This window comes from Vanellus vanellus (assembly GCF_965231255.1).
Source record: "Vanellus vanellus genome assembly, chromosome: 17".
Lineage (NCBI taxonomy): Eukaryota > Metazoa > Chordata > Aves > Charadriiformes > Charadriidae > Vanellus > Vanellus vanellus.
Genome location: NC_138922.1, coordinates 1,027,197 through 1,048,946, shown reverse-complemented (window position 1 = coordinate 1,048,946; position 21,750 = coordinate 1,027,197). Strand labels below are relative to the sequence as shown.

General features: G+C 45.9%; 1 protein-coding gene across 1 annotated transcript; it reads left to right on the top strand.

Annotated features, from left to right (window-relative positions):
- Nucleotides 1-73: 73 nt before the first annotated feature.
- LOC309678790 (myosin heavy chain, skeletal muscle, adult-like) lies at nucleotides 74-17,379 on the top strand. Its single transcript, XM_082491942.1, has 39 exons — nucleotides 74-102; nucleotides 851-1,091; nucleotides 1,178-1,321; nucleotides 1,415-1,571; nucleotides 3,149-3,176; nucleotides 3,275-3,386; nucleotides 3,480-3,572; nucleotides 3,699-3,762; nucleotides 3,845-3,943; nucleotides 4,050-4,153; nucleotides 4,235-4,373; nucleotides 5,048-5,166; nucleotides 5,284-5,433; nucleotides 6,077-6,247; nucleotides 6,343-6,652; nucleotides 6,803-6,870; nucleotides 7,399-7,486; nucleotides 7,581-7,698; nucleotides 8,032-8,155; nucleotides 8,242-8,378; nucleotides 8,487-8,742; nucleotides 9,513-9,755; nucleotides 9,984-10,160; nucleotides 10,246-10,391; nucleotides 10,479-10,569; nucleotides 10,658-11,047; nucleotides 11,205-11,331; nucleotides 11,502-11,620; nucleotides 13,415-13,611; nucleotides 13,946-14,129; nucleotides 14,216-14,381; nucleotides 14,549-14,673; nucleotides 14,806-15,114; nucleotides 15,215-15,418; nucleotides 15,688-15,813; nucleotides 15,909-16,079; nucleotides 16,166-16,270; nucleotides 16,414-16,509; nucleotides 17,094-17,379. Exons 2-39 carry the CDS (start codon nucleotides 885-887, stop codon nucleotides 17,247-17,249), a joined length of 5,820 nt encoding a protein of 1,939 aa, XP_082348068.1. The 5' UTR covers nucleotides 74-102; nucleotides 851-884; the 3' UTR covers nucleotides 17,250-17,379.
- The last annotated feature ends 4,371 nt before the right edge of the window (nucleotides 17,380-21,750 follow it).

Below are 21,750 nucleotides of genomic sequence, written 5' to 3'. Positions count from 1 at the left end.
TGCTTTGACCGAAGAAAGAGGAAGAATCCAGAGCATCTGCATACCAGACTCTATAAAATCTCCTTGGGACTATTTTGCCCTGCTCTCACTGAAAGTTTCAAGGTAAGTGTATGGGTTCTGTAGGACTGCAGAGACTGAGCATGTCTTTATATTGCATGTCTCACTGCATTCTGATTGCTTCTGATAACCAGAAAAGAGGGTTTGCAGGGTTTGCTTCTAATAGCTAAAATTTTCTATCTGCTTCCATGGCATCTTTTTATTCCAACTTAAAATTTACCTCTGGAATACTATGGAACAAAAAGAAGAAAGTTACCAGCTTGTCAATATACTAGTGACTGACTTAGAACCTCTGATGTCATGAGAGGCAAAACCCTAAGTTATTGACTGTTAGCCAAATTACCTTGCAGAAAAGATTGCTCTGAGCCTGATAACATGTAAACAGTGTGAAAGTAAGTAAATTCACTTTCCACAGATCATGGGCAATGTAAAGACGTCTTGGAGACTCATTGCTGACAAGGGCAACAGAAGAGAAATGTTTGCTTTAGGTTTAGTTCTTCAGGATGTCAATAGTAAAATGGCAAAACACACACCAGTATGATAATACTGCAAAATTATAATCAATATTAAAAATTATGTTCATAGTTAGAAGACTAAAATTATTTAGAATGCTGTCTCATTCTCAAGTGGGATGTAAGTACTTAGGTGTTCAAATAAAAACTAACTTTCAAAAGGTGTTATTGAAAATGACATACTAGTTTAAATACTGGAAAGACAGAAACTGTAGAAGATTTCATCATCAGCACAGAAAACTATTGTCTAACTGATGGAAAGTGTCTTCTTTCCCCCTCAGTCTTCTGCTGACGTGTCTTCAGTAAAGTGCAGACATGACGTCTCCGGACGCTGAGATGGCCGTCTTTGGGGAGGCGGCTCCTTACCTCCGAAAGTCAGAGAAGGAGAGAATCGAGGCCCAGAATAGGCCTTTCGATGCCAAGACATCCGTCTTTGTGGTGCATCCTAAGGAATCCTTTGTGAAAGGAACAATCCAGAGCAGGGAATCAGGGAAGGTCACTGTCCAGAGTGAAGCAGGAGAGGTGAGAAAAACGCAAGGCCTGAGAACATAATTTAATTCCCGCTCTGGGGTCTTAGCTGACATATATTGGTCTCTCTTCCTCGGCAGACCCTAACTGTGAAGGAAGATCAAATCTTCTCCATGAACCCTCCCAAGTATGATAAAATCGAGGACATGGCCATGATGACCCACCTCCACGAACCCGCTGTGCTGTACAACCTCAAAGAGCGTTATGCAGCCTGGATGATCTACGTAAGTACCGGCAGCAGTCTTCTGTTGGGTAGCGAGGAGGAACTGCTGTGCCAGGCTAAGTGGAAGCCAACGTGCTGTCTCCCTTCCTCGCAGACCTACTCGGGTCTCTTCTGCGTCACTGTCAACCCCTACAAGTGGCTGCCGGTGTACAACCCGGAGGTGGTGTTGGCCTACCGAGGCAAGAAGCGCCAGGAGGCCCCTCCACACATCTTCTCCATCTCTGACAATGCCTATCAGTTCATGCTGACTGGTAAGTTGCTTCATATACTTTCAAATGATATTGTATTGTGCACTTCAGGAAAAATCTTACTTCTCTCTGCAGATAATATTTGAACTTATGGAGTCATGTTTACATCATATATGTCATTTGAGAATGACCATCTTTAAATAAGATACATAGCACGGAAAGCATACCGGGAATGTTGTAGAGGGAAGTCTAGAAATTAAATTTTGTAATTGCAGAGTACAAAGTCTGATGGAAAGCAGAATTAGCAATGCTGCAGATGTGTCGGTGCTCTATCTTAACAAAAAGCATGGAACCAACCATTACTAACATAATATCCATATCAGAAAGTAAGAAAAAATCATTATAAATTGAAGTTCCAAATCCAGATAAGTGCACTATCAGAGCTGTTTTACTTCCTTAGAACCCAAAGGATTGTCAGGTGAAGGAGACAGAGCCTAGAAGGCAGGAGATACAATGAAAAAGGGAAGACTGGCAGAAGGGTTAGCTACAAAATAGCTCTTAACTCTCAAGAATAAGATCTCAGACTGACAGTGAAACAATGCTACAGAAATTTTGGTTCAGTGCTCATTAGGGCAGAAGAAAAAAAAAAGATACCTTTAGGAATTACTTGGAAAAAAAAAAAGGAGAACTAAAAGAGCAAAAAGAGCAATAGTTTCATGATATCATATTCCATTAAAAAGTGAAACGTTGACATCTTGAATAATGCAGTCAGTTTTAGTTTTCTCACACTGAAAAAAAGGAGATAGTGGACCTTGAAAAGTTCACCAAGGGACAAAATATTATTCATAGCCATGAAATAAATTCAGTATGAATAGCTAGGTAAGGACACTGACAATGGAGAAGAGAAAACTGAGGGGACATATGACAGAAATTTCTGAAATAAAGAGTTGTATAGAAAGTCAAATCAGAATTCATTCTTTCCTTCTGCAAAATGTTTGAACAGCTAGGAAGCATCAAAGCAACTATCAGTTGAAACATTTTAAAAAAGCAAAGAGAATCGGAAATCACATACAACGTACTTGTCCTGGATATTCCCTACAAAAGAAAATGTCATGTCCCAAAGATATCTTTCAATGACTAAAGTAAGGAGATGAATTCATGCAGAGCCTACCCAAACCATTACATAAAATATTCCATGCCCGGCTATAAAAATCCTTGAACTCTGGAAGGCCTATGGACTGATCTCATAAGGCTCTTGAGCACCCAGAAAGTGTCAATTCACTTTATTTTACATATTTTAGTCACTTTATTCATATTGACATTACAAAATAATAATTGGGTTTGGTTCTTTCTTATATACAGAAATATCGATCTGGAGTAAAAGATGAATACCTTAAAAAGAAGCTAGTATATTTTATCTTACAACCATATCCATATAATACTTCATTTATTATTGGGGGAAGTTCAAAAAATCCTGAAAGTGATTAAGTGCTACATTACCAGGGCATTTTAATTGGGAATTGACTATCTGGTGTTCCTGCACTCCTAATGAAGCTTCAGTTCACAGTTAGTTTGTCTTATAGATGTTTATTTCTCTGGAATTAAGAAGCACTGAGAAAATTCTTTCTGTCTTTTCACAGATCGCGAGAACCAGTCGATCCTGATCACGTATGTACATCCCCTGCTCGGGTCCCTGTGGGGCTGTCCAGTGCCAGGGGACCTCCTGCCTGACCACACGCTCTCTGCTTCTCTCTCTGGTTTGACAGTGGAGAATCCGGTGCAGGGAAGACTGTGAACACAAAGCGTGTCATCCAGTACTTTGCAACAATTGCAGCGAGTGGGGAGAAGAAGAAGGAGGAGCAGTCAGGCAAAATGCAGGTAACTTAAGAGATGCCGGCTTGAATCAAGGCTTTCCTCTATTCCTCATGTGATTTTTGGAAAGGATAACCAGCAATAATTATCATCCTGCAGGGAACGCTTGAGGATCAAATCATCAGCGCCAATCCACTGCTGGAGGCCTTTGGAAATGCCAAAACTGTGAGGAACGACAACTCCTCACGCTTTGTAAGTTGTTGCTTTGGACAAAATCCCGCCTTATTATAACAGTAGTGATGGGCTCGTGGTATTCTCAGATAAGGAGATGGCAATGAAATGCATCCAGGCTGAAATGCTGCTTCTTCTCCTGAACAGGGCAAATTCATTAGAATCCACTTTGGGGCCACAGGCAAACTGGCTTCTGCGGACATTGAAACTTGTAAGAGACTCTCCTGGCCTGATTCTATTCCTTCTACGTCTCCCCGGTTCTTGTGCTAACTCTGTCCTACCTTCCATGACAGATCTGCTGGAGAAGTCCAGAGTTACTTTCCAGCTCAAGGCAGAAAGAAGCTACCACATATTTTATCAGGTCACCTCCAACAAGAAGCCGGAGCTAATTGGTAGGAAAGATCATTATGCCTTTTTGAGGATGATGGCTGAGCAACGGTTCCCTCTGTTACATGGATGGCAAAACTAAGCCTGTGCCTTGTCTCTTCCTGCTTTCAGACATGCTCCTCATTACCACCAATCCTTATGATTTCCATTTTGTGAGTCAAGGTGAGGTCACTGTTCCCAGCATTGATGACCAGGAGGAGCTCATGGCTACAGATGTAAGTACTACAGAGAAAATATTTTCAATGAGATTGTTAAGGTTTTTGGGCAATGTTTTTACTTCATTGTTTTGATTGCAGAGTGCCATTGACATCCTGGGCTTCACCGCTGATGAAAAAACAGCCATCTACAAGCTGACAGGGGCTGTCATGCACTATGGGAACCTGAAGTTCAAGCAGAAACAACGAGAGGAGCAGGCAGAGCCCGATGGCACAGAAGGTCCTTAGCAACTGACCTTTTAATAAAGAAATAAGTTTTTGGAAGATACTTTTTGTAGAGAGGACAAAAGCTATAGCTTAATCCAGTGAAAACTACATAATGTTTCTTTTACTGTCCATGAAGCTATGAACCTGATTCTCTGATCCCTGAACTATCTAAATGAATGATACTCCTTCAGTTACATTTTGATGGGCTAGTTGAATACATTTCTCCATTTAGCACACAGAGGGTTTTGATAAGCTTTTTTTTTGAAGAGGCACCTTCCCCATTTTCAAAGATAGGCTTTAAAATCAGCTCGGGCACGTACATAATTCTCCTATTGGCAGTGCAGACTGTGTCCTATTTAAATATATGAGCTTTCTTAGATAGTGACTAAGATGCCAAGTTGTAATCTTCCTGTATTTTTAAAGTGAAAGTTATTGAAAGCATTTTTTCAGTTCATAAATTCAGTTAAAATATTCAAGAAAAGGTTTTTTACTGATAACTACTTTCAAAAAAATACCAACATTGACTTTCACAGCTTTCCTCTATTCAATATATTGCTGTGATACTAGACTAAAAGATTTGCAGTCAAGCATTTCGAACATTGGTGTCATTTCTGAGACACCATCCATTGATCAATTTCTAGTCCTTGTCTAATGATATTTTTTTTATTTGTCTCTCTTGATTTTCAGTTGCTGACAAGGCTGCCTACCTGATGGGCCTGAACTCAGCTGAGTTGCTCAAAGCCCTGTGTTATCCCCGAGTCAAGGTTGGGAATGAATATGTGACCAAAGGTCAAACTGTGGAGCAGGTAAAATAATTGGTTACTAGGAATACATGGTTATACCTCAGAATTTCTCTTAAGACAGTTAAAATTCCATAAAATTTCTATGTGCAGTAACTTTTGCAAATGTCCTCTTTTCTTTAGGTGAACAATGCTGTTGGTGCCTTGGCAAAGGCTGTCTATGAGAGGATGTTCCTGTGGATGGTTGTTCGCATCAACCAACAGCTGGATACCAAGCAACCCAGACAGTACTTCATTGGTGTCCTGGACATTGCTGGCTTTGAGATCTTTGATGTAAGGAACAAGGATTGGGCACCATGGTCAAAGGAGGGCCAGGGAGTGGTCATGCGGACTCAAAGGCACACTTCTTTTTAAGAAGATTCTGAAGTTTATCCTCCTCATCTGCAGTTCTCTAGAAAACCCTCCCTCCTCTCTGTCACAGCCTCAAATGGCTTTCCTAACAAACACTTTGGTTCTAACTTTCTCAATAGGTAGAAGAAAGCTCTGCTTTCTGACAAGTGGTCCGAGAGGCCCTTGGGCTTGCAAAGGTCCTAGGCTTTGCAAACAAAGAGACAGCTCTAGGACTAAGGCTTACACAGATGCAAGGCAAAGGTGTGGATGCTCTTGGAAAAGCCAAGGAAAGGGTAGAGCTACGCAAAAGTTCACAGCACGTGAATGCAGTGATGATGCACAGTAAAAAAGAAATGTTACTTTTAGCTTGATTTCAAAAATAATGAAAACAATAATAATAATAAAAGCCTTTGAGACCAGTAAATTTTACACTAGAAGTCCTGCTAAGGAAACACATGCTGTTACAGCACGGTTAGGAGTGGTGTTTCAGCTGGGGAACTTCCAACAGCACTAGGAGAATGCTAGCAAAACGCTGTGCTATTTGCCACACCTTGAGAACCTGTGCACCTCTCCTTGCTTTGGGCAGTTCAACAGCTTTGAGCAGCTGTGCATCAACTTCACCAATGAGAAACTGCAACAGTTCTTCAACCACCACATGTTCGTGCTGGAGCAGGAGGAGTACAAGAAGGAAGGAATTGAATGGACATTCATTGACTTTGGGATGGACCTGGCTGCCTGCATTGAGCTCATTGAGAAGGTATCCTTCCTGTTCACAGATTTCTGTCCTAAGACCTAAGATCTTTCCAATCAAAGTATCTGTTTCTCCCTCTTGTCTGTTGTAATGTCTTCCAGCCCATGGGCATCTTCTCCATCCTGGAAGAGGAGTGCATGTTCCCCAAGGCAACTGACACCTCTTTCAAGAACAAGCTCTACGACCAGCATCTGGGCAAGTCCAGCAACTTCCAGAAGCCCAAGCCTGCCAAAGGCAAGGCTGAGGCCCACTTCTCCCTGGTGCACTATGCTGGCACGGTGGACTACAACATCACTGGCTGGCTGGAGAAGAACAAGGACCCCCTGAATGAAACCGTCATTGGGTTGTATCAGAAATCATCTGTGAAGACACTGGCCTTACTCTTTGCCAACTATGGTGGAGCAGACGCAGGTCAGCTCTGTGAAAACTTTATCTTTAATGTGGGAAAATGTTGACAGAAAATCAAACAGGAAAACCTATGTTTAAAAATTGTCTTCCGTTCTGTAGTTCAAAATTTAGCATCAATATTTTAATATTGTTTTCTCCTTCCTTACTTTACAGACAGTGGTGGCAAAAAGGGTGGGAAGAAGAAGGGTTCTTCTTTCCAAACTGTCTCAGCTCTTTTCCGGGTATGTACGCGTTTCCTCAATTTGTCACTTTTTAATCATGAAAGGGAATTTAAAATGTTAAAAGCGATGTTTTAATTCTTGAAGTCTTATAGCAAGAAGATAGAGAAGATTATGTACTATAGGTAAATTTTCTTTCCATTTAAATGGTGGACTAGTTTCTTCTCTTTTTCAACATGGAAATATATTCTCTTATTAATATATAAAAACAAAAATCTTTCAAAAGTTATCATTAGACTTTTTTTGTCCACTTCAATCTTTTAAGCTAAATATGACATTGAAATAAGTCCATCTCTAGATGGACTAGAACGTCTAGAACGTTTGACCAATAGTTTTCAATACTGCTACCATGCACAATTGATAAGTAATGGAGCAGTAATAAGACATAAGCTTTTGTACGTTGCTATGGAAATGTTGCAATCTAGTTTAAATTTGACAACTATTATCTCCTTTTACTGGAGGAAATACATGCAGCTGCAGGGATGTGGATCATTCATTTGTTGATCTAAACTTTATTTTGTAATGTCACAGGAGAATTTAAACAAGCTGATGACAAATCTACGCAGCACTCACCCCCACTTTGTACGTTGCATCATCCCAAATGAAACAAAAACACCTGGTAAGGGGATCCAATGGGAGGAAAACTTGAGCAGCAGAAGCTCTTCTCCTGAGCGTCAAACAATGGGGTGGTCACTAATGATGGTGTTTGTTAGGTGCCATGGAGCATGAGCTGGTGCTGCATCAGCTGCGCTGTAACGGTGTGCTGGAAGGGATCAGAATTTGCAGGAAAGGATTCCCCAGCAGAGTCCTGTATGCTGACTTCAAACAGAGGTAAGAATGCAACATCTTCCTCTCTATACATAGCAAGATGACTAGCCTGACCCTCTTAAAAAACTTGAAACATTATACTTCAGGAAGTACCTAAATAATAACATAGGCATGTTTTATTGTGAGTTTACGACTGATTTTATATTGATGGTGAGGATTCTCTTTGACTTGGAATAAATGCTATGAAAAGTTCACTCGCACTGTCTTGAAAGAATGGACAGTCCCTAATACATAACATCACTCAGTCGGTCAGCTGTTGCTGAGAAAGCTCTGGACTTCGGTCGCAGTCTTGGTTTCAGTAACGTGGATTTCTTCGTCTTCTGCTTTCTCCTATAGATACAGAGTGCTTAATATAAGTGCTATTCCAGATGGTCAGTTCATGGATAGCAAGAAGGCTTCGGAGAAGCTTCTTGGGTCCATTGATGTGGACCACACTCAGTACAGATTTGGTCACACCAAGGTAGAAACCAATGCCGTGTTCAAATACTATGTGCCTCTGTTGTATGCTGTCTGAGACTCATGTGCTACAATTTTACCTTTCTTAAGGTGTTCTTCAAAGCTGGGCTGATAGGTCTGCTGGAGGAGATGAGAGACGAGAAACTAGCTGAGATTATGACCAGGACACAAGCTAGGTGCAGGGGCTTCCTGATGAGAGTGGAGTATCGGAGAATGGTGGAGAGGAGGTAGACATTTCTCACCCATGTATCATATCCTCATGGTACTTTGCTAATTGAATTCTAAATTCATCTAAACCAACATATGCAATTGCCCTGTGATGTTTTTTTTTTTAGGGATGCCATTTTCTGTATCCAGTATAATGTTCGTGCATTCATGAATGTCAAGCACTGGCCCTGGATGAAGCTGTTCTTCAAGATCAAGCCCTTGCTGAAGAGTGCAGAATCTGAGAAGGAGATGGCCAACATGAAACAAGAGTTTGAGAAAACCAAAGAAGAGCTTGCAAAGTCTGAAGCCAAGAGGAAGGAGCTGGAGGAGAAAATGGTGACCCTACTGCAGGAGAAAAACGATCTGCAGCTGCAAGTGCAGGCCGTGAGTATCACTCTTCATCTGTCCCTGGGAAAAGAATGATATTCAGTCAAAATGCTTCTTACCCTAAGCAGAGACTTGCAGGAAGCTGACTAATGTGCAGTAGGAGACAGTCTACATCACACGCTCTAATGTTGAGTAAACAGGCACGGGCAGGGGCACGGTGAGTCTCATGGCAGCTCCACCCGAGACTCGGCATTCCTGCTGCCTGAGGAAAGAGCCCTGTAAGACGAGCCAACATGTAATCCACAGCAGAGAGCTCTGAACTGGAAGGGAAGTATCTCCATCTACTCAGCTCTCAAAGCAGTGTATGGGTCTAACAGAGGAAAGGCAAACCTGAGCAGGACGCCCTTCTCCTACTTGCAGCTACACCAGAAGGCCTTGATTACTTTCAGAAACACAGATGCTTCCCATTCCAGCTCAATTGGAAAAGGCAGCTTCTTCACACCAAAAAAATCCAGCGCTTGCTCCACTAGGTTATTCTCACAAAGCCTTTACTCTCCAAATATTAGCAGGTTCATCATAAGTCAATTAAAACCGCAAGCTATTGAAGACTTTCTGTCAGCTACCCTCTCTGTGAGGCATTTTGAGGAGACACAGAAAATTTGGAATCAGTGTTGATTCCCAGTAGACACCTGGCAAGAGCTTCCAGTTCTGGAGTGGAAGGCCAGGTTCATCCCCCATTTTAACACACGCCTACTGAGTGATACAAAGGACAGGGCAGCGAATCTTCAGAGCATTACAACTCACGCAAATCTGTGTCTCCCCACCAGGAAGCAGACAGCTTGGCTGATGCTGAGGAAAGGTGTGACCAGCTCATCAAAACCAAAATCCAGCTGGAAGCCAAAATTAAGGAGGTGACTGAAAGGGCTGAGGATGAGGAGGAAATTAATGCCGAGCTGACAGCCAAGAAGAGGAAACTGGAGGATGAATGTTCAGAGCTGAAGAAAGATATTGATGACCTTGAGCTAACACTGGCCAAAGTGGAGAAGGAAAAGCACGCCACTGAAAACAAGGTACACACACAGCGAGTCACGCAGAGGGTGAAGGGACAGATGTGTCCCACATCAGTCTGGTATCCTCAGAACGAAGCTTAGTTTGGAACATACCAGGAGGAGCACAGCTGGACAGCTCGGCAGCCCAAACCAAAAGAAGCTCCTGGCTAAGGACTGCAATGTGAAATGTCACTGTGCTAGTAGTCAAGTCTTCTACAATGACTTTCTGCACTTTCTCACAATCCACAGGTGAAAAACCTCACAGAGGAGATGGCAACCCTGGACGAGACCATTGCCAAGCTGACTAAAGAGAAGAAAGCCCTCCAAGAGGCCCATCAGCAGACACTGGATGACCTGCAGGCAGAAGAGGACAAAGTCAATACCCTGACCAAATCTAAGACCAAGCTGGAGCAGCAAGTGGATGATGTAAGACCACAGGCATAGAGCAAGAAGAGGACAGGTATGGAGTTAGACCTGACTGGTGGAGCACTGATTGTCTTGTTGTGTTTAGCTGGAAGGGTCCCTGGAGCAGGAGAAGAAACTGCGCATGGACCTGGAGAGAGCTAAGAGGAAACTCGAAGGAGACCTGAAGCTGGCCAATGACAGCATAATGGATTTGGAAAATGACAAGCAGCAGCTGGATGAGAAACTGAAGAAGTAAGTGTGGCTGTGGGGCACCTGAGTGCTGGGCTGGTGCACTTGTCTTTTCTCTGTGAGCACTACCACGGTTTGCTTTGCCCAAAGGAAAGACTTTGAAATCAGCCAGATCCAGAGCAAAATCGAGGATGAGCAAGCCCTGGGCATGCAATTACAGAAGAAGATCAAGGAGCTGCAGGCAAGTCTCTGCCCCTTCCCCTCTCTCACCCAGTCCCAGGTCAGGAAGGAGGAGGACATGGGTGTGAAGGGTCCCTGATGTTCCCCAGGCGCGTATTGAGGAACTGGAGGAGGAAATTGAGGCAGAGCGAACCTCTCGGGCCAAAGCCGAGAAGCATCGGGCTGACCTCTCGAGGGAGCTGGAGGAGATCAGCGAGCGCCTGGAAGAAGCAGGAGGGGCTACTGCAGCTCAGATTGAGATGAACAAGAAGCGTGAGGCAGAATTTCAGAAGATGCGTCGCGACCTCGAAGAGGCCACGCTGCAGCACGAAGCCACGGCTGCTGCCCTGCGGAAGAAGCACGCGGACAGCACAGCTGAGCTTGGGGAGCAGATCGACAACCTGCAACGAGTGAAGCAGAAGCTGGAGAAGGAGAAGAGTGAGCTGAAGATGGAGATTGACGACTTGGCCAGTAACATGGAGTCTGTCTCCAAAGCCAAGGTATGGAATTGCAGTAGCACGTGCTCCCAGGGCCACAGTATGGCACAGAGGCTACATCTACCAGCCACATTCTCATCCAAAAAAGTGCCTGCTGTGAGGATAAGGCAGAGTCCGGGTGTTCATGTCCTTTCCTTCCTTGTGTTTGCTTGCTCTCTAGGCAAATCTGGAGAAGATGTGCCGCACTCTGGAAGACCAGCTGAGTGAGATTAAAACTAAGGAGGAGCAGAATCAGCGCATGATCAATGACCTCAATACTCAAAGAGCTCGTCTGCAGACAGAATCAGGTGAGACACCCTCTTTCCTCAGGTGCAATGGGAGGACCTGCAAGCTATGGGCATAGCACAGGCTGCAAAGTGACAACTGCTGTAACCTGTCCAGGCCACTCCTGATTGCATGGGTTTACAGGCAGAAACTGTCATACTGTTGATATATTTTGTCACCTTACCGTTCCCAGGTGAATATTCACGCCAGGTGGAGGAAAAAGATGCTCTGATTTCTCAGCTGTCTAGGGGCAAGCAAGGATTTACCCAACAGATTGAGGAACTCAAAAGACATTTAGAGGAAGAAACAAAGGTGAGGATGTGTAGTGTAATTTTTTTCCTAGGGATAATTTATTTGTTCAATAAGCAACACATCCCCTAAATGAATCCCCTAAATGAAAGGGCATAAAAACACTGCCCTTGTTTAGACCCAAATTGCTTTTCTCCATTGTATTTGGTGAACATGAAAGTGGTTAACATGCTATTGGGACATGCATAATGACATTATATTTATTCTTCTCTTGTTCTGCTTATATGGACTTGGGGTGGAAAACTTCGAAATTTATGTACTGAACTCAAAGTTAACACTAGAACAAAAGCCATAGTACAGGTATATTAAGAAAGAGAAGGTTATCTTTCAACAGGGGTTATAGGCTAATACATGTGGAACTTTGTAACCATGAGAAAAAAAATTGTCAAAGGACTTACACAGAAGTTTTTCATTAGTTGAGCTGTAACATGAAATAATTCCAAAAAGCAAAGGCAGAAAAGGCACAGCTTAAAAAAGCACAATAGTTAAATTGCTGCCAACAAAGTATCGACTGGATTTCTTTGCTTACTAACAGCAGTGCGATGCTCTGCCTTAGACTTCCCAGGAGCCGTTTCCCAAATTGCTCCATCTCTCTAAATCTCTAAAATGAGAATAATAACAATTCTTATCTCCTACTCTGAAATGCTGGGAAGTGTTTGTGCACAGACTTCCATGGTGGCTGTGAGCTCAATTGAAGTCTCTGGACACTGTTGAAATTTAAATAAAATTATTATGAGCAACTATTACCGGTGATCACCATCTCGCAAAACTTAACTATCAGCTGCCATTTGAATGGTGGGTTTGAACGTGGCAATTGTAATTCACCCTGTTCCAGAAGTGATTTCTATCTATAATTTATATGGCTATAAAATTTAAATGGCTCAGCCTTTCCTCATGTGAGTTTGCGATTCACCTGCATGAAAAGACATGGTTTGCCCAATATTGAAAGGACGTTGTTTCACCCACTCTGAAAGAGGTGGGGCTGTTCAGCCTGGAGAAGAGAAGGCTCCGGGGAGATCTTATTGAGGCCTTCCAGTACCTAAAGGGGGCCTACAGGAGAGCTGGGGAAGGACTTTTTACTAGGTCATGTAGAGATAGGACAAGGAGGAATGGCTTCAAACTGGAAGAGGGCAGGTTCAGATTGAACATTAGGAAGAAGTTTTTCACTGTGAGGGTGGTGAGGCACTGGCACAGGTTGCCCAGAGAGGTTGTTGAGGCCCCATCCCTGGAGGTGTTCAAGGCCAGGCTGGACGTGGCCTTGGCAACCTGGTCTGGTGGGAGGTGTCCCTGCCTATGGCAGGGGTGTTGGAACTCGATGACCTTCAAGGTCCCTTCCAACCTAAACCATTCTATGATTCTAATCTAGAAATAATTTCTACAATATCATATATTTTTAAAATGCAAAGCGCTTCAACCTTCTTTACCAAACCACTTGTAATACTAGACTGAAAACCAGAAGTGCACTTTTCCCAAAACATAAGCTCAAGTGTGGAGGAAGCGTAATAGTTTTGATGGTGGACGAGATCATCCATAACGCTTTCATGAGATTCTGACAGTACTCTCCAAGACGTGCTTCAGACACTGTTGTTAAAACATTTACAGAAATAACACATTACTGTCCCCAGAGGACCTGTCACAAACACATCCTGATACCCCAGAGCACATTGATGAAGGCTTCATCAGCTCACAGCTTTGCATTTGCCTTATTAGAGCTTAATTCTAATTTCACTGGCAATTTCATTATCATGAGGCATCTCAAGCCAAATATTGAGGTTACCAATCCCAATGTCCTCACAGGCCAAGAACGCCCTGGCCCACGCCTTGCAGTCCGCTCGCCATGACTGTGACTTGCTCCGGGAGCAGTATGAGGAGGAGCAGGAAGCCAAGGGGGAGCTGCAGCGTGCCCTGTCCAAGGCCAACAGCGAAGTGGCCCAGTGGAGAACCAAATACGAGACAGACGCGATCCAGCGCACGGAGGAGCTGGAGGAGGCCAAGTATGTGGGGAGGTTGGAGAAGACTGGTAGAGACTAAGAACAGAAATTGGAGGAGAATACTATGATATTGCCAGGAAGAAGCCAATGTTCTGCTGTGGGATGGGGTAGCAGGACTGTAGCAAATGAATGCTGTAATGCATGTGGGTTGGAAAAAAAACAAATAGGCAAGCATGTGTAGGAAACAGAACAGCAAAAAGAAACCTTCTAGTATGTAGTCAAATACAAGAGGAATGTGGAATAGAGGCTGTGAAGTGGCTAAGCATGCTGTTGAGAAAAGCACCAAAGTACAAATTTCTCCTTCCTTGCTAACTGAGTTGTGCTTACCACCTCCCAGGAAGAAGTTGGCACAGCGCCTGCAGGATGCAGAGGAACACGTGGAAGCTGTGAATGCCAAATGTGCCTCCCTGGAAAAGACAAAGCAGAGGCTGCAAAATGAAGTGGAGGACCTGATGATTGACGTGGAGCGATCAAATGCTGCCTGCGCAGCTCTGGATAAGAAGCAGAAGAACTTTGACAAGGTCTTTTGAGCTCCAGGCCAGGGGCTCCAGGGCAGAGCGTCCCCTCCTGGTTGCCACATGCATACTCACGCCCCGTTTCTCTTCAGATCCTGGCAGAGTGGAAGCAGAAGTATGAGGAAACGCAGGCTGAGCTGGAGGCCTCCCAGAAGGAGTCTCGCTCTCTCAGCACGGAGCTGTTTAAGATGAAGAATGCCTATGAGGAGTCCTTGGACCACCTGGAAACGCTCAAGCGTGAGAACAAGAACTTGCAGCGTAAGTCCCTGGCCCTCTGCTCCTGGCAGGGCTTTCTCCCCACCCACCACTACCCACTGCTCCACATGGGTCTGTGCCTGCAGGTCAGCAAAGGTGCTTGTCACCACCGCAGGGCCCTTCCCATGCAGCTCTGTGCCTGACCATGCCATTGGTGTTTGTTCCCACAGAGGAGATTTCTGACCTCACGGAGCAGATTGCCGAGGGAGGAAAGGTGATTCATGAGCTGGAGAAAGTCAAGAAGCAGATTGAGCAGGAGAAATCTGAACTGCAAGCCTCCCTGGAGGAAGCTGAGGTAGACACAGAGCTAATAATTGGTGCCTAGACTGACAGTATGGATGTAGTTTTCTGCAGAAATGGCAGGAAAGAAATAAGAGGTTACTTAGAAAGGAAGCAGTAGTTTAAATCACTCTTTTGGCTTGTCCAGGCCTCCCTAGAACACGAAGAGGGGAAGATCCTGCGCCTCCAGCTTGAGCTCAACCAGGTGAAATCTGAGATTGACAGGAAGGTAGCAGAGAAAGATGAGGAGATTGACCAGATGAAGAGAAACCACCTCAGAATTGTGGAGTCCATGCAGAGCACCCTGGACGCTGAGATCAGGAGCAGGAATGAAGCCCTGCGGCTGAAGAAGAAGATGGAGGGAGACCTGAATGAAATGGAGATCCAGCTGAGCCATGCCAACCGCGTGGCTGCAGAGGCACAAAAGAACCTGAGAAACACACAGGGAGTGCTCAAGGTCTGTTTAGCAAAACTACAGAAAGAGAAATGACATGCCTGGCATTTTTGGCACCCAAGGGCACACTGCCACCTTGCAATGTCTCTTGCCTCTTTTACAGGATACCCAGATACACTTGGATGATGCTCTCAGGACACAGGAGGATCTGAAGGAGCAGGTGGCCATGGTGGAACGCAGAGCAAACCTGCTGCAGGCTGAAGTTGAGGAGCTACGGGCAGCCCTGGAGCAGACGGAGCGCTCAAGGAAAGTGGCTGAGCAGGAGCTTCTGGATGCCACCGAACGTGTGCAGCTCCTCCATACCCAGGTCAGGCACTCTGCCAGAAATTAATCCCATCAAAAAGGGATAACACAGAATGCGATTTCTATGCATCCTGTAAGTGATTGCTCTGTAAACGCTTGAAGAGCTATACCGAAATATGGCCAATCCAGCCAGCCACCCGTGTCTGGTTTGCTGCTATGGCTCCACAGAGGGCTCTTGCAGTTAAGAGTTTCATAAACAATACTCACAGTTTCAACTCTTGATGTGGAGGCATCAGTTCTAAAAGTACAAATCACATCTTTCATGTTACACAGAACACCAGCTTGATCAACACCAAGAAGAAGCTGGAAACAGACATTGCCCAAATTCAGGGTGAAATGGAGGATACGATCCAGGAAGCCCGCAATGCTGAAGAGAAGGCCAAGAAGGCCATCACAGATGTGAGTCGGGGACTGCCTTCATTGCTGATTGTGGATGTATTCTCCCAAAATGTGTCTGCAGCCCTAAAATGGCTTTGAGTCTTTGCTCTCATCAGGCAGCCATGATGGCAGAAGAGCTGAAGAAGGAGCAGGACACCAGCGCCCACCTGGAGAGGATGAAGAAGAACCTGGACCAGACAGTGAAGGACTTGCAGCACCGTCTGGATGAGGCTGAGCAGTTGGCCCTGAAGGGAGGCAAGAAGCAGCTCCAGAAGCTGGAGGCCAGAGTGCGTAGGGCTTTTACCTGTGCATGAATGGATATGTCACATAAGCAGCCAGCAGGGAAGCTCCAAAGATGGGCTTTTCATTGCAGGTGCGGGAGCTGGAAGGGGAGGTTGATGCTGAGCAGAAGCGCAGCGCTGAAGCCGTGAAGGGTGTGCGCAAGTACGAGCGGAGGGTGAAGGAGCTGACCTACCAGGTAAGGCAGGAAGCCTCCCTGGGCTGACAGGGTTTTCTCACAGCAAGTCGGATCTTGTGCACACCACCCCCAAGGGGAGCCATTGACCTCAGTTGGTGGGAAACCAATAATTCATTCTCTTTCCTGTTTGCCAACCACTCTAGTCTGAGGAAGACCGGAAGAATATTCTGAGGCTCCAGGATCTGGTGGACAAGCTACAAATGAAGGTGAAATCCTACAAGAGACAAGCTGAGGAGGCTGTAAGTATTGCTTGGAGAATGGGCAAGAGCCACCTTCCATCGGGGCAGCACGCTCTTTGAGATGAGCATGAATACCAGGAAGGAGCCATGCGGGTTTATTATCACGTCACGAGTCCTTTAGATCCTGGGCACCCTGCAGTCAGGGATGAAGTGAGGGAAGTTCTGCAGCCTGTTTTATACAGGAGGTCAGACTAAACAAACCCAGGGGCCACATCCACGGGCTGAGAAGTTCATGAACTTCTGCTGCTGATCAACAGCAGAAGGCTTCGGGGTCTTTCTCAACCTACGAAGTCACACAGGTAGCTGGGCAGCAAGTCGTGGGAGAATAGGGACTCGTATGACAAATCTAAGTGACAAAATAGCTCCTCAAGAGTGATACAGCAATGGAGAAGCTTGTCACCGTGGTTCCTGAATAAGAGAGGATGAGCAGGTCTATGTGAGGCTTCTGTGTAAGCAGTGGTGGGTGGGGGATGGGGGTCTGGGTGTTCGCCCAGGGAAGAGGCGCAGCCCCGCAATGCCGAGGCGCAGGAGGAGTGAACCCCCTGCCCTGGGCTCCTCACCACCGACTCCCTGTCCCCGCACAGGAGGAGCTGTCCAATGTCAACCTCTCCAAGTTCCGCAAGATCCAGCACGAGCTGGAGGAAGCCGAGGAGCGGGCTGACATTGCAGAGTCGCAGGTCAACAAGCTGCGAGTGAAGAGCCGGGAGTTTCACGGCAAGAAGATAGAAGAGGAGGAGTGAGAATGTGGCGAGGCAGCAAAGAGGTGACCTGAGGGATGCACAAAATGTGAACGTCTCGGTCACTTTCTTCTGTCATTAGTCTTTGTCATAGTGTCTAGAGAATAAAAACGGTAGTTTCCTGTATACAGAACATGAGTAGCTTCTTCTCACTCTCTGTGTAATGCTACTTTTTTCTCCCCAGTTAGCTATGGGATACCGTGGAATTTTGGCTATTGCTGAACATTTAGCTTGTGCCCATTACCTGTCTGTTGCATAGCACATGCTTTAATTTACAAGCAGTTAAAAGTATAAGTAATGTATTTTTCTTGCAAGGGGAAAGGGCATAGAGATGGCACAGTGGGCCGAGGAGACAGTGACTGTGGTCTGTTATTTAAGTTGCCTTAAATAGCCCTTCCTTTACAGGTGGAGAATCCTTTAAAAAATGCAAACTTGCACAACAGCATCCAACTGATTCTCTGCTCACTCTTATCAAACCCGCTACGGAGTAGAGGAATCACCTAGCACTTGAGTCTTGCTCTAAGGGTCTCATGACGGGGCTTTTAGACCTCCCGCAGAATAGACATGCTGAACCCTCCTTGCCATGTGAGCAGCACTGCCCCAACATCAACACAGTACTGCTGGGAGAAACAAAGTCCAGCACGCAGGAAGACTTTAGAATCAGAGCTCAAAGAGGTAAAGTCAAAGAAGTCCAAGATCAGCTAACGTGTGAGGCTGAGAGCAGTGTGGGTCATGGGATGGCTCTGCTCTGAGACCCTGCAAGTCACCCTGCAAGATGCTGGCTAACTGGAGACGCTTCTCAGGGAGCTGAAGACACTGATCTGGAAGGAAGGTAATACACACCTGTGCTGCCTGGCAAAGTAGTGACCAAGTTAAGTGGCCATTGCAACTCGAGCTGGAGAGGATATCAGATACGTATTCCCAAATCTACTTGCTTAGAGGTCAAACAGTGTCCCCATCGCTTGGATTAAACTCAGACCTTGCCATCTACAAGCCTCATGGAGAGAAAGGTGTGTCCCCAGCACAGCCTTCAGTAGGGTGAGCAGGGAATCTCCTCAGGACAGGGGATGCAAGCACCGTTCGAGCACCCTGACACTATGGCTGCTGCTATCTGGTGGCACATGGCCATCATTGCTTCATTTCCGACCCGTTTCCTTCCCTGTTCTTCCCCAAGAGGCCTGTTCCCCTCCTCACCTGCCCAATAGCAGGAGCCCCCCAGTTGCTTTGATGGGTGATGGAAAGGGCAATTGGAAGGACACCTTCTCAGCCAGGACCCAGTGCCCAGCAGTGATTGCTTCCAGAGATGTTAGCTGAGAACATAAGAGGCGTCTGAGTAACTGTGCAACTCGGGCACTCATTCAAGAGCAGCCCAACTTCAAATGACAGGTCTGTCCTACCAGCCGCTCTGCTTACCTTTCCAGTTAGAAAATCTGGTCCTTCTGTACTGAGATGCTCAGTCTTTTTCAGGCTGCAGGAAGCCACCTAAGAATGTCGTCACTGGAAAGAGAAGACACAGCCAATAGAAAAAGCTGTGAATCAAACTTCCCAAAGGAAGAGTCCATTCACTTCCCTTTCCCCAGCTGTGGGGTCAGGGAAGACCTGCAGAAATTGGTCCCTGAGTGGAGAAGAAGCATGAGGAGATGGCAAAAGGCCATCCCAGTCTCTTCATGGCTATCCTGAGATAGGATAGATCTGAACCGCGTAACTCACAAACACCTAGGTGGAGTAGACATGGTATGCTAGGTGAGGAGAAACCTCTCCTCGTGTTTAATTCCACATGACTTGATGCCCATCAGGAGACTAATGAGTCTCCTTAATGAGGAAAGTGTGTCCATACCATAGGCAGGCTCTAGCACTCAGCCGTGTCTTAGCAGAAGGGCAGGGAAGAGGAGTTTTCCTCCGGAGGATTAGGGTGCCGGCATTTCTGTTCAGCCCGGGCTAGCATTCCTGCAAGTTCTCCTTTTACACAGAGGACTGCTGTCTGAAGAAACCCTGCTGAAATGGAGGCTGGGCATTCCCTGTCAGACTGCCCGTCGCGTCTGGCAACGTCTCTCTCAGCACGCCTAACAAATAATTGCAGCATAACTGACACCACCATATGAAAGCTGCACTCGCAGTGGATGTTTTGAAGCAGTTTGTCTCTGCTCGTGCTGGAAATGCTTCTGCGTCCCCTCTAAGCACCTTGGGTTCAGTGCTGAACAAATGCAATCCCTATCTGTTGCTGAACGGAGGTTTATGATATCTTCAAGTTTTCACCTAAGAACTGCCATACAGCACCACCCACGACAGACACAATCCCACTAACCCTGTGAGTAGGAAGTCCACTCTGTGAAACAAATTAAAGCATGAGGAAGGAAGGAAGGAGGGGAGGAAGGAAGGAAAGAAGGATGGAATTGTGGATGCTTTGGAGACACACTGACACCTGACCTCTGCTGTAGCTCCCGCTTCAGCAACTAGTGTTCTCCATCAAGTCCGCCTTGCTAGACATTAGCCTGAAGCTAGATCTTCCATGTCACACGATCCACTGGTGATTCACAGGGTGCACTGATCCCTACAGGCATGCCCTGCTAATCCAGACAGCATGGCTGATAACAACACCAGCATGTTGCAAATCCCACAGGGACTGATTTTTCAAAGTCATCTTTGTGTGCTTTCAGTAATCTTCCTGACTATCACTCGATTAATAGCAGTCATATCCAGGAATTGGCTGGATGGCCGCATCCAAGGAGTTAACAGTCAAAGGCTGAGTGTCCAAATGGAAACCAGTGGTGTCCCTCAAGGGCTCATACTGGAATAAATACAGTTCAATGTCTCCATTAATGGCATACACAGTAGGATTGAGCGCAGCCTCAGCAAGTTTGCAGAAAACACCAAGCTGAGTGGTGCAGTTGATACACCAGTGGGAAGGGACGCCATCCAGAGGAACCATGGCAGGCTTGCAGAGTGGGCCCCTGTGAACCCAAGGAAGTTCCACAAGGCTAAAGGCAAGGTCCTGCACCTGGGTCAGGGCAATGCTCACACTCAGTATATATCAGGGGATGAGTGGTTTGAGAGCAGCCGTGCAGAGAGGGGTGATTCTCTCCTTCTACTCTGCACTCCTGAGACCCCACCTGGAGTATTGTATCCAGCTCTGGGTCCCCGGTGCAAGAAAGACATGGACCTGCTCAAGCAGGTGCAGAGGAAGGCCACAAAAATGATCCAAGGACTGGAACACCTCTGCTATGAAGGAAGGCTGAGAGAGTTGGGCTTGTTCAGCCTGGAGAAGAGAAGGCTCTGAGGAGACTGCATATTGCCGTCTTTCAATATATAAAGCAAGCATCTAAGAAAGATGGAGAAAGGCTTTTTCACCAAGGCCTGTAGTGACAGGACAAGGGGCAAAGGTTTTAAACTGAAGGGGATCGATTCTGGTTGGATAGAAGGGAGAAATTTTTTAAGAGGAGGCTAGTGAGACACTGGAACTGATTGGCCCCAGAATTTGGGAGTACCCCATCACTGGAAGTGTTCGAGCTCAGGTTGGACTGGGGCTTTGAGCAACCTGATATAGTCAAAGATATTCCCATCCACAGCAGGGGTGTTGCAGAAGAAGATCTTTTTAAGGTTCCTTCCAACCCAAACCATTCTATGATTCTGTGATTGTATCCTCTATCTTCCACATGTCCGTGGGAGTCGGAGATGGGCAGAGTGGCAGGACTTCCGATGCACTCCTGCCCTCACCGTTTCCCGCTGGTTGTTTCTGGGCTTCTCCTGGGAAGGGCACAGAGTGCTTCCCTCAGCCTCCCCATGCCCTGCGCAGGGAGTTCAGGGGTGACTTTTGGGTTTGAACGCCAGAAAAGCGGGTACTGCAGTGCCAGAGCCCTCCTGGGCACAAGCTCTTCGTGCACAGGCCAGTGCTCGACGCTGGGTATTACCTTGGCTCACAGGCATAATTTTTCTGACCTTGCCCTTGTGTTCTTCACTGAGCTTTATCTACTGAGCTCTTTTAATAACCAGAATGCCAATGACCAGGAGAAGTGTGTGCTTAGAGCTGACAGTGTTTAAAGCAGCTCAAGTGACAGTGCCCTTTTCCTAGAACTAGATCAGCCACTCTCCAGGTCTACCAACAAATTCCCCTTTTCTCAGAGTATCAGCATTGTACAGGAGCGCCTACCACCTCTAACGCATTCATCTAGGCAGCACTATGTTAACAGCTTTTCTTGCATGACCTGTGTGAATGTGTGAGTGTGTAAGATATTTGTGATGGGGTGGGAGTGATGGACTGAGGGTGTCTCAGAGTGCAGAGGATCTCAGGCTGTATTCTCTGTGTGTGACTGTGTGCAGAATTTTTCTTTGGTGGAGAGGTGGGTTTTTTTGGAGTTGTAGGTAGTGAAGGGCTACAGGGACCTCCCCTGCTTCCTGACTTTGTTGAGGACGTTGCTCGATATATTTTGACAGAGGTTACATATGTGAGGAACAGGCTTAAGCTGTTTAGAAGATTACTTCGCATTTTTGGCTATATCATGTTCCT